Source organism: Salvia hispanica, chromosome 5 (genome assembly GCF_029641045.1).
Source record: "Salvia hispanica isolate PSC_SH4W2 chromosome 5, Shi_PSC_v1, whole genome shotgun sequence".
NCBI lineage: Eukaryota > Viridiplantae > Streptophyta > Magnoliopsida > Lamiales > Lamiaceae > Salvia > Salvia hispanica.
In genome coordinates this window covers 30,923,004-30,942,010 of record NC_142696.1, presented here as the reverse complement: position 1 = coordinate 30,942,010, position 19,007 = coordinate 30,923,004, and the positions used below count along the sequence as shown (strand labels likewise).

The following is a 19,007-nucleotide window of genomic DNA, read 5'->3' as shown; positions in this document are numbered from 1 at the left end:
AGTTAGCAATTGATCACTCCCCTCTCTCTCACTTACTAATTGTGTGTGAAAGCACATGCCCAACCAAAAGTGAATACTGTTACGGGACGGAAGGAGCATAAAAAAGAAAGAACATACATAAACTACCTAAAATCTTTAATTAAGATAAAACCTGGATATATGTTGCGAGACGATTATCATCGACTGCTACGCCACTTAACTTTCTTGTAAATGAATCTCAAAATAACATTAAGAAGACATAATTTGGGAGTACATTTGTAACTCCTTGTTCTTAGCTGGATCCGCTAGTGGATATAGTGTATGGGGCATGTTAGGGTGCCACCACCCCTTAAAATAACACCATACCACCATTTCTAGCCAATCATTTGTACACGTGGACGAATAATAAGCTGCCACGTGGCAAAAAAAAAAACCCTAAAAAAGACGGGCAGCAATGTGTTACTCTTTAAACAACAATTTTTCTTGAATAGCAATATCCAACACGTTAGAATTGCTGTCTAACGTGTTGGATATTGCTGTGTAGCGTTTATAATATTGCTGTATAAGCGTTGTCACGTTGTCATTTTAAGAGGGGTTGTCATTTTAACACAAACCTATATAGGGCATGTTAGGGTGCCACCACCCCTTAAAATAACACCATACCACCATTCCTAGCCAATCATTTGTACACGTGGACGAATAATAAGCTGACACGTGGCAAAAAAAAAAAAAAAACGCCAAAAAAGACGGGCAGCAATATGCTGGCCTTTAAACAACAATTTTTCTTGAACAGCAATATCCAACACGTTAGACAGCAATCTATAAATTGCTGTCTAACGTGTTGGATATTGCTGTGTAACGTTTATAATATTGCTGTATAAGCGTTGTCACGTTGTCATTTTAACACAAACCTATAGTGTATACTTTCTATCGTAAGAGCACTCCCAATGGAGTTCCCTAAAAACTCCCTTATTTCTCCCTAACTCCTGCCACATCAGCGCCACATCAGCACCAAAATTTATCCCCAGTTTTTAGCCAAGTGCTACATTGGTTTCTCCCTTATTTCTCCCTTATTTCTCCCTAACTCAACATTTCATTTTTACATCATTATTTTTTATATTATTTAATTTTCCCTACAAATGTATTTAATAAATAGACTAATAATGAACAATTCATCGTTGTATTAATCATTGGAAAATATAATACAACGAGAAAAAAAAAACTACAAATAAAAAACGCAAATAAACAAAGATTTAAAAAAAAAAAATCTAAGACGGAGGGGCCGGAGGGGCGTCGGGATCGAGCCCCAGCGTACTCTGCAGGTGTTGGATGCATTTCCAGAGGGCCGCCTTTTCTTCAGGGGTCCCGCCGCCGGTGAAGTACAGCGTGTACATCTGGGTCAGATTGGCGACATTGCTCGAATAAGTGGCTTTTTCTAAGTCGATGACGGATTCCGACGCGACTTCCGACGTTGCGCCCTTCCCCTTCCGCCTCCCCTTCGCCTTCTTCACTCCCTCCGGGCGCTCGTGCGGACCATCCCCACTCAAGTCGATGTGGGCCGCGCTCCCCTCGCTCTCCGAAACGCTAAGTCGCGAGCGCACCGATTTCCCGTGCAGCGCGTCGTGCATTCCCGTCCGGAATTTGGGGAGATCCTTCAGCTTATCGTAGATGTTCCAATACTTGAAGCCCTTCGTCGACAAGTACTGGCTACTATACATCCGGATGGCCTCATCTCGGACCATGTGCTCGTTCTGGCCACTCGTCATGTGAGTCATCAAGTTAGAATAAATACCGTTGAAGTGCCCGCAGTCCCTCATGAGGCGCTCCCAATGCCGACGGATCGCCTCGCTGCCATGGTCCTTCATTGAGGCAGTCTTGTGGCTCCTGTACTTCGCGGCAATCCGCTCCCAGAATATGATCTCAGTCTGGTAGTTGCTGCGCTCCGCGTCCTGTGACGTGTCCGCCCAGCAGTCGGCTATCAGCTCGGACTCTTGCAGAGTGTAAGTAGTCCTTACCCGCTTCGGCCTCTCATCGGAACCCGTATCAGTCGCAGCCGACGACGCCGGCGCCTTCCCCCTCCCGCTCCTAGAAGGCGGCTCGGTGGGCGTTTCTTCCACCTCGAAGTCCTCCGCGCTCAGTGTCGCGGCCTGAGATTCTTGGTCGCCTGGGGTTGATCCGGGGGTGTCGAACTGGGGCCGATACACATCGTCGGCTGGAAAGGGCATTCTGCCGGCAGAGTTGAAGTACGGAGAAAGTCTCCGCGCCGGAGGAGTCTGCAAAGGAGACGGACCCCCGTATGGAAGTTGGCCGGGAGGAGAACCCATCGCCAACAACGACTGCATCCACTGCTCGTTTGCTTCATCCGTGTTGGGAATTTGTGAACTCGACTCTTTCCCCTTACCCTTATCCTTACCCGATCGGGAACTTTTCTTCCAAAAGCTCATAATTTTGATGAAAATTGAAGATTGGGAGAAGAGATTGAAAATGGAGAGAATGAAGATTGTGGGTGATGAATGGAGGAAGTGGAGGAAATATTTATAGGGGTGGAATGTAAAATAGCCGTTGGGTTCAAAAAAAAAAAAAAAAAATTTTAATTATCGCCGATTATCGCCGAGCGTCGCCACAGTGGCCGGCGATCGCTCGGCGATAATCCGGCGTTAGAACGCCACTCGGCGAAGCAACGGCAACATTATCGCCGAATTATCGCCGACTTCGCCACAATGGCCGGCGATAATTCGGCGATAACCGGCGATTTATCGCCGAGAATTCGCCACCTCCATTGGGAATGCTCTAATACCAATATAAATCTAGTATAGATATTCTGAGTGCGGTTTATTAAAATATCTTTTCGATTAAAAGTACAATTTCTTATTGAAAATATCATCTCATATGTGATAACAGACAATAGAATCCATGAAACTCTTTGATGTAAATTACATACTCTCTACTCATCACTGAACAAGAAAAGGATTAGGCCGACGACACGAAAAAGTTAAAAATGAAGATTGGAGAAAACAGGCCAAGATAGGGTCTATTGAGTCATAGTCAGTAGTCACCGAGAAGAGTGCAGAGAGTCCAGAAAGAAGTTAGCGACCCGCTGAGTGTTGGAACTACTCCAGCAGAAGACACGGCAAACAAACAAATCCTATCTATTTAGGTGATTATGCATTCGATACCAATTTCATGAAAATAAACTAGACCATAGATATAACACATCAAAACACATAATCATGCTTCTTTGATGTAGATTCGATTGTTACCTCTTGATCCATCATAGGATTGACGTTGCTAGTTGCACCACCCATAGATCCTTGATTTATCGACCATGAATCTTTCATACTATTCCCTTGTCCTTGATTATTCATCCGCGTGGGCGGATCTCGGACAATCAAATAAAAAGTGATGTGAGATCTAGGGAAAACCAACACAAACACGAAATTGTCTTGATCTAATCCTATGAATTAGGATAGAACAAGAACAAAGATCAAAATCCTAATTCTCCCACGTGCTAGGCACGAGAATCGAGACCAAGAGGGAGAGAGAGAGAGGTGCCGATTTCTAGGCGGCTAGGGTTAGGATTTTGTGATGTGTGGTATTATATGCATTTTAGGGTTTCCCATCTCTACACTATTTATAAGCTTGGACTTGTTGGGCTATGATGGGGATCCATGGAATGATCTAGATGTTGAGCTCCCCCAATAGATAAATATTTAATTAAATCAAATGACTCATGATTTAATATATTATCAATGCAATATTATTTTGTTCCACTAAAGAATAATATTGCACTCCCATCTAAATCACCAAATTACAAATAACTTGGGTCCATTTTATTTTACAATATTCGCGTTTAAGATTATCTTGATCTGTCAATTTAATTCTTTGGTCTGCTATGTGACTTGAATTAAATTAATTTTTCAAAGAGTTTGTCTAGTTTGAAACTTTATTTATTATTCGTGGAATACAATTCCAACTGCGCAGATTTCTGAATAATAAATTCCTTTTTCAAACACCTCTTTGGGGATCACCCTTTGGGATTTAATCATACCACACTGCGGATGCGAATTCTGTTAAATAATATTCCAATACCTTCATGTTATTCAATTACTACCACCCAAGATATCATGTTTGAGTTACATACAAACTCTCTCATATTGATAAGTCAAAGTGGCGTCTGAATAAACAATATTGATATTAATATCATAGACTAGAAAATACTAAACTTTTTGAAATAAAGAATACATTTCGTATTAGATTCTTTCAATGTTTTACCACACTGGTGTTACTAATCTCTTCCTAGGTAAGAGAGAATTATCACAAACACCGCAACCATACCAATAGGTAGCCAAAACCTATCTACGTTGTGAATACGTTTTTCTTCTTACTAGATCTGGCCAAGTCTCCTACTGGAAAACTCATGAGGAGATCATCGAATTTCCCTACTTAACCTTCTTAGTAAGAAGCCTTAGACTTGTTTATTATATTTCAACATTATATTATATTATTTATTCTCATAATCAGGTAAACAAGTGGATGTGGCGTTTCTTGTATACATGCATGAGCTGACTGTACAAAGGCATGTACGCTCGAAGCATCTTTTAGTATACAAACCCCAACACTGAAACCAAGTCAACGGTCCGATGAATTTATGCAGAGATGCAACAACTTCAGTTCAAGCCCATTTTTCAGAAGTTTGAAGTCCAATTAGTGCCTACAGGCATACCATTCTCTTTATCTTCGAAAGAGCTTCACGTGGGTACATTGATAATCTCAATCAGAGTTATGTGGAGAAAGTTATAGTTATTCTACGAACATCGTGCATTACAGTCAAAGTTTATGGGAATTTAGGTGGAAATTCAAAATTGAAGAAAATATTACCTTGTGAAGCCAAAACTTTTTTATTCCTTGTAAGGCATGAATATTACCAACCCTAATTTCTCCATCTCTCTCTTCATATAAAATTCCTCCATCCACCATTCTTGGAGATTGTAGCAAGATGGGAGAAGACTGAAAACTACATGGTACTTTTATCCTTGAGTTTTTATTTTATTTTTATTTATTTATGTTTTGTACTTTAATCTATATTTTTTTGTTATTTGTCTATAAGTAGCTAAACGGTAAGAATTATATAGAGTTGTTAATTACTCTTTTGGTTTATATAATTTCATTTTTATATCCGTTTGTTTATGTTTACTTTATTCTAAGCCGTTGATAATGTTTCATGTTTAAGTGACACATTATATGATGATTTCTTGGCATGTAAAATAATCAAGAGAGGATTTGCATGTTAGATGGACTTAGTTAATACTACAATTAATTCTCCTTAAAAAAGTACTAACAATTAGGGTGATCGGAGATGAGAGAAAAAAAAAAGAAAGCAAAATGAAGATGAAGAAAAAGAAAATGAAAAATTGATAAAATAAGTGTAACTACGTCATTTTGACCCTCAAAATAGAGATCCCAAAGGTTTACGGTTCCGGACTAGAACCGTGAGAATTTAACTGAAAGCGTCGATTTTAGATTCGTGGTTCGGTTCAGGTTCAAAAAATTTCGAACCAAAACCGTGCCGGAACTACCGATTCCGGGTGGTTCCAAAAGTAAGAAAGATATAAAAAGAAAAAGTAATTAAAGTATTGTTAGTGGAGAATGAAGTCTCATCTCATTAGAGAGAAAAGAATTTTCAAAATAAAGTGCATATTCTTCTTATAAGACAGGCTAAAATGTAAAGAGTGCATATCTTTGTGGGACGGATAAAGTATTACAGAGTAATATCTAACCAAAACAAAAACATAAACATAAACATAAAACTTTTTCATTTAAATATTGTAAAAGGTAGTTAGATTTTTGACTTAAAATACTTACCAATTTTATACTCCCTCCGTCCACAAAGGATGTCACACTTGTGGGACGGTGCGTGATTTTAAGAGATTTTATTTTATGTGTTAAATAGAGAGAGAAAATATAATTTTTATATTCATGTGAGCGAGAACTTTTTCCAAAAAGGGAAATGTGATATCTTTTGTGGGATGAACGGAAAAGGAAAGTGTGACATCTTTTGTGGAACGAAGGGACAATATATCATATCATCCACCTAGGAGTGTGATCAATTGCAAACTTTCTCAAGTTGCTAACTTGCTAACTCATCAACGCAGTGTATTAAAAATGTCAACATGATAACATTAAAATGTCAACACATAATTTTGTTAAACTTCAGTATAATGGGTTGATATTATATGGTGACATTTTAATGTCATTGTATTGATATTTTTAATATACTGCATTGATGAGTTAGCAGGGTTAGCAATATAACGCACCCCCATCCACCTATATATATACTCCGATTGCGTTTTTTGTTTAATGTACACTATTTTCAAAAACATACTACTCCATATCTATTTAAAACAAACTCATAGACATGAATCATTTATATGAAGATAGCTGATTTAGTATTTTTATTTATGAGTATTCAAATAAATAAGCCTATTATACAAAAAAAGAAAATAAAATTTGCAGCGCTGCGTTTCGTTTACAATAAATTGTGTTTTAACCACAGCAGAAGAGAGAAACAGAAATAAGAACTATGGCGAGAGTGACTAATGTTTTGCGCAGAGCTTACAAATCTATTGAAGATTTGGATTTGCTGAGAATTTTGGAATCTGAGCTCAACCACGAACTCTCCTCCATGCGCTTCCAGGTCGATTTTGCATTTTTGACTTTAACGATTCGTTTCTCGCCCTACATTTCGTGTTTAATTTGATTGGGGAGTAAATTAGGGTTCCTATTGATATTTATTGTTTGATGCATAAAGTTTGGCGAACAGTTCCAGTGTTAAATTTATCATCGTTGATGACTGATTGATGTATAGGCGAAGCACAATGATAACCTACAAATGGAGAGCCAAAGTTTATATGAATTTAAGTTCATAATAGGTTATTGTGTCTACATATGCTGTGATTTTTTTGAGCTTATAATGGCTGTTGTTCCAGTTTCCTTTCATCCTACAAGTTTCCTTTTGAGGCCTGACTTGGTCTATGTTGTGCAGAATGAAAAAATGGGTTCATTTGGTGATTTTGTGGTGGAGTGGGACTCTCCCAATTCCCAAGATGTGATTCTGAGGAAAAAGTGTTCGTCGTCCGGGGAGGAAGTGGCCATCTCGGCATTGTTGGGCCGCGATACTTTCCATGAAGATAGCAGGTTCCCTGCAGAAGCTTTGCTGAAAATATGTGTGAAAAAGCCTGGTTTGAGCTCTATCTTGAAGTTTGATTGTGTAGCGTCTAATAGAGGAGGCACTCAGCCTGATTTTCACATTCACAACGCCCACTACATTCAATCGTCGTCTCTCAGTTCATCGGTTTATAGAGGGCCGTTATTCAGGTATCTTCCTATTGAAATTGAGCTGTAACCTGTTTATGTTGAGATAAATGAAATTTGAAATGTATGTCACTACTGGATGCTAACATAGCTTTCTTATGGCCATCGTATGACATTCAAATTGTTTGGCTTATTTTGCATGCCTCGTTTTCGGAATTTTAACATTCTGAGGTGCCAAAACTGTGGTTGATTGATTGATCCCTTTCTTAACCGGAATAGAAATAGTTTCTATTTCAAACCTATAACATCAATATTAATTATATACAGCACTTTTGGCTAATGCAATATAACGAGTATGATGGTAAACTGAGAGTCATTAACTATCATTTGTTAACTAAGAATATATCTCTGTAATATTAAACACATTCTCACATTGAGACACTGTGTACACCTCCAGAACTCTGAAAATCAAACCAAATAAGTCCTTAGTATTTCAGGGTTCCGCTCTCAGCTTAGATTTGCTCCAGTTGCGGATTCTACTGACTCCTTTTCATGTTTTATAATTTATTCAGATCTTGATTCCAAAAACAAGCTAATAATATTAACTTCACAAAATTAGGCTCAATTTTTCACAATTATAATAGTACTATCTCATTTAAAATCCAAAAATCTGTAGAAATATTTCTACTCGCGTGTTTTCCTGTTCTTTTGATATCCTGATGAACTCAGCACAAAATTGTAGACTGTCGGTACAATTATTGTACCATTTTTCTGTTACTGTTCGAGCAGATGATATATCTGAATGTTACTTAAGTGAAAGTGTGTATTCTCAGTATGACCTTCTTTTATATGGAGGTAGTATAATGCATGTCTACATTTTGAAAATCTGATTATAACTGTTAATAATATATTTTACTTGTTTTGAGGGTCGAGGTGTGTGCTAATAAACATAGTTCAAATACTTTACCTGCCATTCTCCACCCAGTTTTTTTCTCTTTCTTTCCATGGTTAAGTTATCGGTCACGTCCTTTTGCAGTGATCTGGACCCAGCTTTACAACATGAGCTGAAGCAGTATCTAGCAGCCAGAGGGATTGAAGAGGACTTCACCAACAACCTCCTCCTCTACCTACACAAGAAAGAGCAAGGTCAATACATGGGCTGGTTACAAAAGCTAAAGGAGATGATGGACAGAACATAAGTAATATAAGCTATTTCCAAAATTTCATTTAACTCGCACATTGTTTTGTTAGTTTTCTATAAAATGACCCGTTCTATTTTCCACTTGTCAACTTCAGCTGTCTTTCAAAATTCACACCAAACACTGATCTTGCTGGAAGTACCCCTTAGAGGTCATTCCAAAAATAATGGCTTTGGGCAGAATCAGTCGAGGATAAGTTCCGATTGTTGTGCATAAGTATCATTAACTAAATCTTGTCAACCTTTCCATATTATTGTTGACTTACATAGAAAAAGTAAAAAGTCAAGGAATGCAACACTATATGGGGTAGACTTAGAGATATGGAAATTCATGACAATGAAATTGGGGTAGTCATAGAGACCAGGGCAAGGAATATATGCTCTTTTTGCCATTCCTTGGAAAATAATATTGCTCTTTGGTATCACTGTGTTGCTTCCTTTGTAGAAATATGCTATATATCATGATCTGCATCTATCTTGGATATTTTTTCGCTTAGCTTGACCAAAATTTGTGTGCATACATCTAGCTACGTGTTACTCATTCTAGACTGTTTGAAATCTAATGATCTAAAAAAGTCATTGCCCCCATAGCTTAGGACCACCCTACTGACCATTCTGGTCCATCACTACATCGTTTAGACCGGTTCTAACTTTGAGTCATTTTGCACCAATTATGCCTCTAACTAAGCCAAGTCAAAACCCCATGCCAAGTCAATTCTCATAGCAATGTCATGGCCAACATCTAGAATCTAGGGCCATATTGTGGCCACCAGAATTACCACACATCACTCACTGTCTTCTATCCATTGATATTTGATGAGTCTAGCGTGCTAGGCGGCCCGACTCATCCAAGATGTAGACTGTATAATATTGATATCATCATGATATGATATCCCTCTCTATACATACTTAGATGTTGGTATGGAACTACAGATTATCGAGCATTTATGAATACTTGAACGATAATCGTATCATGTGTGCTCATCGTGGCTGACAATCTTCGGATTTTTATTTTGCAACTTTCTTTCAGCTTCTGCTTTTTTTTTCTTTTTTTTTTTCTGTTTTATTTTCATCTTGTGTGTTTGTTCAACGGTCTTGACACAACACGAGGGATGATATCACAATTCACAGTGCAAAACCTTACCAGCTTCCCGTTGCTATTACTCCTTAGTTAGAACTTAGAAGTCAAGTCTAAAGGTGTAGAAAATAGCTAACCATTTTAAGAAAGTCAATTATGTAATTTAATTAAAAAAGGCCAATTTTGCCATTTTCTGCAGTGATTCATTATATTCATGTTTGGATGGCCCCACGGCAACACTGATGGAATTGGAACGAGATTATTTTTTTCTCTCTCTATATAAATAATTTTTAAAATTTTAATTTTTTAGTGTAATTAAATTAGTATTTTAATTGTAATGAGAAATCACTTAATAATGGAATACTTATTTAACTTTAATATATTAATAATTCTAATTTCAAATATAAATAGTGTAAGTAGTTTGGGACGAGATGAAATAAAAAAAGCACTGGGATAGAGGAAATTACTATATTCTCAAATGCAATATCATTGGGGAGGAGCAAAAAGAGAGGACCAAAATTCATGTTCTTTCTTTTGACCTATAAAATTGAAAACAAAATAAGGTTAAATCTCGTCTCTTGTTTATCATTTGAGACGGGATTCCTTCTTTTTGCCTTGAAATATTGAAAGCAAAAATATCATTGAATCTCTTTTTTTGACCCCGCAAGCCACGACTGAGAAATTGGTGACTCGTTCTCATACGAAAAGTTATTCAAATCATAAGAAAGATTATAGATTTTGAAAGCAAGATTTAGAGATAGTGGGAATCCATTACCCATTCAGAGCACGAAGAAAGAAAAATTGATGGGGATGGGAGGCACGATTTGGAATAAATATTAGTACTATTTTAGTAAAGTAATTAAAGTTGACAGGGATAACTTTTTTTTCCGAAATCATTGCACTTTTAAGAAACAAATGTTTATAACTTTTTTAACTTTTTATGTACAAATAGTTTCTTTTTATATACACTATCCCATGGCAAAAGTTAATGAAATAAAGGTTGATAATAGACTTAAAAAAGAAAAAGGAGTTGTATACTTCCTTCTTCCGCTTCCGCTATTAAAAGTCTTAGTTTATAATTTTTGACCGTCTGTCATTAAGAGATCCGGTTCACTTTTACCATAATTGGTAGGTAGATCATACTTTCCACTATCTTTTCTCCCCCACTTTTTTTTTACATTTCTTAAAATCCGTACCAAATTCAAATAAGACTCATAATAAAAGACGGATGGAATAATTGTTTTAGTAAAGATGGATACACTTTTATATGGTGGATATCATATGGGAAATGATGTAACTAATCCAATTGGTTTTAATTATTTTTAAAAAATAAATGTATTACTCCATGTTGTGAGGGTTGTCAACTATCTCCCATTTCAGCATTTTAGAAGGTTGTTTTAAATTAGTTACACATTCATTCATTTCTATTTATATTGTTGATTCAAATGAAAAGAGGAGTAGAAAATGGAGAGAGAATGAAAAAAAATGAGAGAAGAAAAAAATGGAAAAGAAGAATTAGAGATATAAATCAAATATTTTGATGAAGAAGAGAGGGTAAATAAACTGAAATGCTCTTTATTGGCTTGAGGGTATTTTCGTCCAAAAAAAGTTCAAACGATGTTATATCGAAGTTAATGGACCTCAGAAGATGTTTTCAAATGTTACGAAACAAGATTGATACATTATCAAAGTTTGCGGCTAAAAAAATGTTTCCTCTATTTTTAAATGTACGAGTTGAGAAGTAATAAGAAGAGTGCAGAACATGGCTTTAGCAAATCATCTTTTTATTATAAAGACGGTCAGATATGCATGTTTTCATAGATTCAGTTAGTTTTAACATTCAACCCTTGATCTTTATTCCTAAAGCTATGACAAATCTTTTTACAATTGATGCTTAAGTATCCCAATGTTCATATTTTTATAAAGTAAGTTAATAATAAACTTTGTTTGGCTTTTATTTTTGAAAAATCATTAATTAAAATATTCCAAAATATCCACTGGAAAATGGTCCTATTTACGAATAAAAAAAATCATAAATTTTAATGTATAATTATTAAAAATAAGATAGAAATAGAAAATTTTGAACAAATAGTAAAAAAGTAAAAAGAAATAGTTAATCATACTATATAAACAAGATTAATTTTAATGGATATACCAAAATAAAAAACAAGACTATTTTTTGGTGGACCAAGAATGAAATCATATTTTTGAAATCTTATAAAATCATACAATACGATTTATTGATGTTTGATTTGCGATTTTGACCAGATTTTGAAAACCCTATATATAGCCTGTAAATCCCTGATACACATTAATATTGAAAATCCGAAGATAAATTATATGTATAGAATTTGTGTTTCGATGAAACCCAAAACGCAGAAAAAAATATTACAGATTTAGTCTCTACCAATAAGAATAAAGGAGGCGAAGCCATATCTACATTTTTCATCACTCTCTCTGTTTTACTTCTCTCCCTTCTTCACTATTCCGCCTCTATTGTATGCGTATGCATACCTATTGACCGTGGCGGAACCCTAGAGCCGTACCCGGCGGAGGGAAATCTAATCTCTCATGGACAATTTCATACCACCGGAGTTCGATTTGGACCACAAGGATCACTCAGACGACGCGCTCAAGAAGTGGCGCCAGGCCGTCGGAACCATCGTGAAGAACCGCCGGAGAAGGTTCCGCTACGCCGCCGATCTCGAGAAGCGAACCGAAGCCAAAGAGCAGCTCAAAAAACTCAGTGTACGTCTATTCATCGCCTTCTCTTGCTCTGTTCTTCTGAATCTGGATGGATGTTTTAATCAATGCGGTTTTTGAGGTGTTTCTTTGATTTTGAACTAGTTTATTTATTTCTAATTTCCACGGCTATTTTCGAATCTCATTGGATCGGAAGGCGTAAAAAGTGTTAGTTTGTTTGCTTGGTCTTTCGCAAAAGTTATGAGAATTGTGATTCCAGAGGATCTGCAGAAAGAGGAGCTTTTTGCCTGCAAAAGCGATTGATTCTTAAAGTTTTAATAAAGGAAATGAGATTTGTTTAGAGTTTCTATGGTTGTTAGAGAAGGATAATTTTGTTGCAATTGTTATTAATTTATTGGATGTGTTTCATAAAAGGCGAAAATGAAGAACTTATCTCTTTGTTTGCTTCTGCTTGTAAAGGATCAGTTGGTAGAGATGTGTATTATTGTAGGGTTTGTATGGCTCTCTCTGTGATGGATGTTACTGGAATTTGGAAACATGTGTATGTATCAGATCTAATTTCCGATTTAAAGTTGGTGAAATTTTCTTTTGATTTTTCAACTTTCAGTTAGAAGAGATTTTGACTTTTACGCATACTGTCATATACTCTTTAAAAAATATGCACTCTTTTATCTTAATAACCATCCACTATTTTTCTCTTTGGGCGCTCGTTGTATTAATCATCTTTTTATATTTGAGTAGTAGTAATATATTTTTTGTGTGTATCTTTACTTAGTTTTCATTCTAAGTAAACGTTAACAACTCAATACTATTATATGATAAATTCTACTATAAAATAAGACCATTGTATGAAGAACAGTTGTGTTTTTTTTTTTAATTTTCATTGTTGCTTTTACTTATTCACCACATAACAGAGAGACAGAGAAAGAGAGAGAGAGGGAGGGAGCAGCCTTGAATGAGTAATATTTTGGGAGTTATATTTTGTCTCTTCAATTATGACGGTTATTGGAAACTATTTTAGCTACAGGTTCTTTACATAGAATTGACCCAGCCAACAAGAAGTACCTTTTATCTCCGAGGGGTCATGTGGCCATTGTACATGAGTTGATGTAATGCTCCTTTTGGAAAAATGTAGGAAACAGTATAAGTCAAACGTTGATATTTGAGTAATTAAATGTTATAAGTATTGTGCTCGGCTGCTCGCATGTCTTTCTCATTTGAACTGCATATTACCTACATATGCAAAAACTTAGACAATTGTAGGCAAATTGAAAAGTACGTAGATTATACAACGTCGTTTTTATGTTTACATTACAACTATCCCTTTGTCTACGAAATTTCATTTGGTCAAGTTTATTAATGATCAACTGATTGGTCTTGGATTAAGTATGGGGCCGACATTTAGTTGATATGAACCTAAGCACATGTACTCGAGGTTAATTTGGTATAGATTAATGGTAGATACATCAGTGTTTTCCAAATGGTTATAATGTACAAACCCAGCCTTGAATGGACAAATATTATGTTCTGATATTCTTTCTCCTTTTCTTGTTATTATCTTGATTGTCTTGAAAGTGGTTCTAGTAACTGTTCTAATATCATGGTAGTTGTATCTTGATTGATTTTTGGTTATCATACTCCACTTTTGAAGTGTTTCCTATGTTGCATTATTATAATTACAATCATGGCCCATTTTGTATCTGATTTTGCTAATAATCTTTATTACTATATACCAGGAAAAGATTCGTATTTCTTTCATTACTCTGACAGCAGCCCTCAGGTTTCTTAATGGTAATGCTTCTGCTCATTTGGTTTGTCAGTTATAATGCTCAATATTTGTTTATTTCATACTGCTCTTATTCTTCTGACTTCTGTCTTTTTTGTCAATGTAGGTGCACATATTAAAATAACTCACCCTGAACCAACGGAAGAAGAAATAGAAAAGGATATCCAAAATGGGCTTCACGAAGAGGCTAGACGTGCAGGGTTTAAAATCAACCCTGATAAACTTGGATCTCTTGTTGCTTCTTACGACATTAAGACCTTAACTAAACTGAAAGGCACTGATGGACTTGCTGATAGATTGAATGTATCACTAGAAAAAGGAGTGAACTCAAGTGACGTGCCTTTAAGGCAAAATATATATGGTGTCAATCGCTACACTGAGAAACCTTCTAAAGGTTTTTGGGTGTTTGTATGGGAAGCTTTACATGACTTGACACTTATTATACTTATAGTTTGTGCTGTGGTGTCTATTGGAGTAGGGCTTGCTACTGAAGGGTGGCCAAAGGGTATATATGATGGCTTGGGAATTATCCTTAGCATACTTCTTGTGGTCATGGTTACTGCAATTAGTGATTATAAGCAATCATTACAATTCAAAGAGTTGGATAAGGAGAAAAAGAAGATTTTTATCAATGTCACTAGGGATGGAGTTCGGCAGAAAGTCTCCATATTTGATTTGGTTGTTGGAGATATTGTTATTCTGTCCATCGGAGATCAGGTTCCAGCAGATGGAATTTTCATATCCGGGTTTAACTTGTTGATTGATCAGTCAAGTTTGACTGGTGAAAGTGTGCCAATAAACATATACGAAAAAAGACCATTTCTTCTTGCAGGAAGTAAAGTTCAAGACGGGTCTGGTAAAATGTTGGTGACTACAGTTGGAATGAGAACAGAATGGGGAAAGTTGATGGAAACTCTAAGTGAGTGTGGTGATGATGAGACCCCTCTGCAGGTCAAGCTGAATGGTGTTGCTACTATTATTGGTAAAATTGGACTTTGCTTTGCTGTTCTGACTTTCCTAGTCTTGACGGTAAGGTTTTTGATTGAGAAGGGGCTTCGCAACGAAATTACCCAATGGGGTTCTAGTGACGCTCTGCTGCTTTTAAACTACTTCGCTACAGCAGTCACCATTATAGTTGTTGCGGTTCCTGAGGGATTGCCCCTTGCAGTTACACTTAGTCTTGCCTTTGCGATGAAGCAATTAATGAAGGAAAAGGCACTAGTGAGACATTTGTCAGCCTGTGAAACGATGGGTTCTGCTACGTGCATTTGTACTGATAAAACAGGTACATTAACCACTAACCATATGGTAGTCAGTAAAATATGGCTTTCTGGAAAATCAAAGGAGGTTGATGCCAGTGGACACAAGGATGCATTATGTAGCTATATATCAGAAAAAGTATTATCCGTCCTCTTGCAAGGAATATTTAACAATACAGGATCTGAGGTTGTCAATGATAAAGATGGAAAGAGGACAATTCTGGGTACACCAACAGAGTCGGCGATTCTAGAATATGGATTGCTTCTGGGTGATTTTGAGGAGCAACGCAAAGTCTGTAGGATAAAGAAGGTTGAACCTTTTAATTCTGAAAAGAAAAAGATGTCTGTTCTTGTGTCACTTCCAGATGCCAAGACCCGAGCTTTCTGCAAAGGTGCTTCAGAGATTATATTAAAAACGTGCAGCAGGGTAATTAATGCGGATGGGGAGGTTGTCGAGTTGTCAGAAGAGCAAGTAAGTTCTATCTCGGATATCATCAATGGGTTTGCCAATGAAGCTTTACGTACTCTCTGCTTAGCTTATAAGGATATTGACGATGGTTCTCCGGAGGATAGTATCCCCGATAGTGGCTATACGCTGATTGCAATTGTGGGAATCAAGGATCCAGTTCGCCCTGGTGTGAGGGAAGCAGTTAAAATCTGTTTAGATGCTGGCATTGCTGTACGCATGGTTACTGGGGATAATATTAATACAGCTAAAGCTATTGCTAGAGAGTGTGGAATTCTTAAAGATGATGATCTTGCTATAGAAGGTCCAGAGTTTCGCTCTCTGAGTATCTACCAGATGAAGGAACTAATACCAAAACTAAAGGTGGATAACAAATACTCCAATTGTATCCCATCTTTCTGCATTACCACTAATTCCATATATATATATACACAGTATCTTCTAAATCATAATCTAAAGTGCCGATATCTTGTGGTTAGGTAATGGCGCGGTCCTCACCAACAGATAAGCATCTTCTAGTGAAGACATCAAGAAATGAACTCGGTGAGGTTGTTGCAGTTACTGGCGATGGGACAAATGATGCTCCAGCTATGCATGAGGCAGACATTGGACTTGCTATGGGCATCGCAGGAACAGAGGTCTGATCATACTATGTTTGCTAAAAGAATCCTTTTCCTATATATTATCTCAGAATACGGTCCAACGCATTCATGTTTCCAATAATTTTTCTTTAAAAAATGCATCACTATTTTTGAGGCATTTGTTTTCAAGCTCATACCCTAGAACACTAAAAAAGGCATGCAAATCTTTCTTATGGTAAATAGCGTGCGAACTTTCTTGATATTTTATGCTGAACGATTGCAAAACCATTTTAATTGCTTAAGCTCATTGATGTAACATCTAATCACCCATCAAACAAATTAACCAGGTTGCGAAAGAAAGTGCTGATGTGATTGTGCTAGATGACAATTTCTCAACAATTGTGAATGTTGCGAAATGGGGACGCTCAGTGTACATAAATATTCAGAAATTCGTTCAATTCCAGCTGACCGTCAACATTGTTGCTCTCATGATCAACTTCATATCTGCTTGTGCATCAGGTAACATTTCTCATTCTGCATCCACATTTCAATTCGAGCATTTGCTTTCCATGAAACCGAAACACAACACTGCTTTTCTTTTGTCGTTCCATCAGGATCAGCTCCCCTCACGGCTGTGCAGCTGCTGTGGGTGAACCTAATAATGGACACTCTAGGTGCACTTGCACTGGCCACTGAGCCACCACACGCTGGCCTGATGCAGAGGCCTCCCGTACGAAGAAACGAAAGCTTCATAACGAGGACCATGTGGAGAAATATCTTCGGACAGAGCATCTATCAGTTGGCTATTCTGCTTGTCCTCAATTTCATTGGGAAGCAATTATTGGGGCTCACAGGCTCTAATGCAACGGAAGTGCTGAATACCTTCATCTTCAATACCTTCGTCTTCTGTCAGGTAATTATTTATCCATTTCCTCACATTGTTAAACAATGCAGAATTAAGAATTTGATCTTCTTGGATGCATCCAGGTGTTCAATGAAATTAACAGTCGCGACATCGAGAAGATGAACATCTTCCGTGGGCTGATTGGAAACTGGATATTCATAGGAATCATCATGGCCACAGTAGTCTTCCAAGTCATCATAGTCGAGTTCCTGGGCACGTTTGCCAGCACCGTACCATTGAACTGGCAGCTGTGGGTACTCAGCATTGCACTGGGTGCCGTGGGCATGCCTATTGCTGTAGTCTTGAAGTGCATTCCTGTCAAGAACGATGCGCCTGCTACACACCACGACGGCTACGATGCGCTCCCAACCGGCCCAGAACGCGCTTAAACACCATATTTTTCCAGCTCAGACTTGAATGGTTTAATTAGGTAAGAACGAAAAAGGATTTTTACATATTATCAAACAATACATTTGTGAAGTTGAAACCTTGGGTATTTTATGAGTGCAAATTTTCCGAGTTTTGCTCGTCATGCTTAAATCGAAGAGAGTGTTGAAGCGTGATATCGTCCATCGCCTTTGGTTTCAATTGGGATGGTGCCGACTGCCAACGAACTTGCAGGCAGCAACAGCACATCGAAATCCCAGTATTTAGGATCTGCTGTTGAATCTTAACGTTGAAATCGAACTATTTATTACTTTTATTATTCAAGTTTCTGCTTTGCATTTGATGTTAATGTGTTTTGTTATAATTCCAAAAAAAATTCTACTGAAAATAAGCTTACATTTCTGGGCAACAAAATACATAATACAAAGTGGCACTGCAATAAAATCAACTCTATTTCTAAATATCGAAAGCTGATTTTGCTGGACAACTCTTAAGTCGTTGTAGCTGCAGTTACAACAATAGCCTCTGTATTCCTACTGAACGTAGGATAGCACGACGAGGGCTCATTTTCGTCTCCTCTTCGACTCTCCATAGGCAATGACCCCCATGACTGTCAATCTGTCATGGTGTAACCAACAATACCAATGAAGGTGACTGGATTTTGGAAGATGAGAATTGAGATGACAACAGCCACAGCTCCTTTAGCATTGCCTAAAACCTGATCGGAATGAGGAAAAATATGAGACAGAGCGATGTGCGTTCCATATGTTAAACTAAGCCAAGTTTGTCACATTGCTCGGCTTATCTTTCAAGTACACACACAACATGGAAAAGCAAATGCTCTTAAACGAAATACGTTCAACACAATCTGGTCGTGGGAGAAGTACCTGGAGTGTTAAGGCACTTATGCTTAGTCACCAGGAAATTGCACAAGTTTGCTCCATTAGCCATTGTTGAATTGATGAAAAGAAGAATCCACATGAATTTATGTTCCTTCCCAAGTGCGACAACTACGTCAAACACGTCTGGCTCCATCAGGGAGCAAAACTACAACAGCAACCGGTGCGATATAAAGCATCAAATTCATCGAGTTGAGCAGAGAAGATGACCTAAAACTAAGAACTCATAATTGATTCTCCTTGACATTCTATCTGTTGATAATAGTCAAGAAAGTTTATTTGATTAGGTACTGAAGCACTGACTTGAAGGCTCTAGCGGCGGTTGCACTTTACACATAATAAATCCGTACAGATGGAAGCTGGGCTCACCCTACAAGAGACCACAAACTAATGCGATTTCAGAAGCCACAAATCAAACCACTCTAGAACAGCCATGATCACCGGACCAAAATAAAA

The 19,007-nt window shown here is 37.3% G+C and overlaps 2 protein-coding genes across 2 annotated transcripts; both read left to right on the top strand.

Moving 5' to 3' along the window:
- The first annotated feature begins 6,519 nt into the window (after window positions 1–6,519).
- On the top strand, window positions 6,520–8,984 carry LOC125187206 (Mitochondrial glycoprotein family protein). Its single transcript, XM_048083752.2, has 4 exons — window positions 6,520–6,673; window positions 7,022–7,353; window positions 8,327–8,489; window positions 8,587–8,984. The coding sequence occupies exons 1-3, from the start codon at window positions 6,560–6,562 to the stop codon at window positions 8,487–8,489; spliced, it is 609 nt and encodes a 202-aa protein (XP_047939709.1). The 5' UTR covers window positions 6,520–6,559; the 3' UTR covers window positions 8,587–8,984.
- Window positions 8,985–11,888: 2,904 nt separating this feature from the next.
- Window positions 11,889–18,001, top strand: LOC125187349 (calcium-transporting ATPase 4, plasma membrane-type-like). The gene is made up of 7 exons (XM_048083919.2): window positions 11,889–12,314; window positions 14,006–14,060; window positions 14,162–16,143; window positions 16,260–16,418; window positions 16,709–16,880; window positions 16,976–17,274; window positions 17,349–18,001. Exons 1-7 carry the CDS (start codon window positions 12,138–12,140, stop codon window positions 17,652–17,654), a joined length of 3,150 nt encoding a protein of 1,049 aa, XP_047939876.1. The 5' UTR covers window positions 11,889–12,137; the 3' UTR covers window positions 17,655–18,001.
- The last annotated feature ends 1,006 nt before the right edge of the window (window positions 18,002–19,007 follow it).

Coding starts and splice junctions, on each gene's coding strand:
- LOC125187206 (XM_048083752.2), top strand. CDS start 6,560: ATGGCGAGAGTGACTAATGTTTTGCGCAGAGCTTACAAATCTATTGAA. Junction 6,674..7,021: donor TCTCCTCCATGCGCTTCCAG/GTCGATTTTGCA, acceptor TATGTTGTGCAG/AATGAAAAAATGGGTTCATT. Junction 7,354..8,326: donor TATAGAGGGCCGTTATTCAG/GTATCTTCCTAT, acceptor GTCCTTTTGCAG/TGATCTGGACCCAGCTTTAC.
- LOC125187349 (XM_048083919.2), top strand. CDS start 12,138: ATGGACAATTTCATACCACCGGAGTTCGATTTGGACCACAAGGATCAC. Junction 16,144..16,259: donor AACTAATACCAAAACTAAAG/GTGGATAACAAA, acceptor TCTTGTGGTTAG/GTAATGGCGCGGTCCTCACC. Junction 16,881..16,975: donor CATATCTGCTTGTGCATCAG/GTAACATTTCTC, acceptor TCGTTCCATCAG/GATCAGCTCCCCTCACGGCT.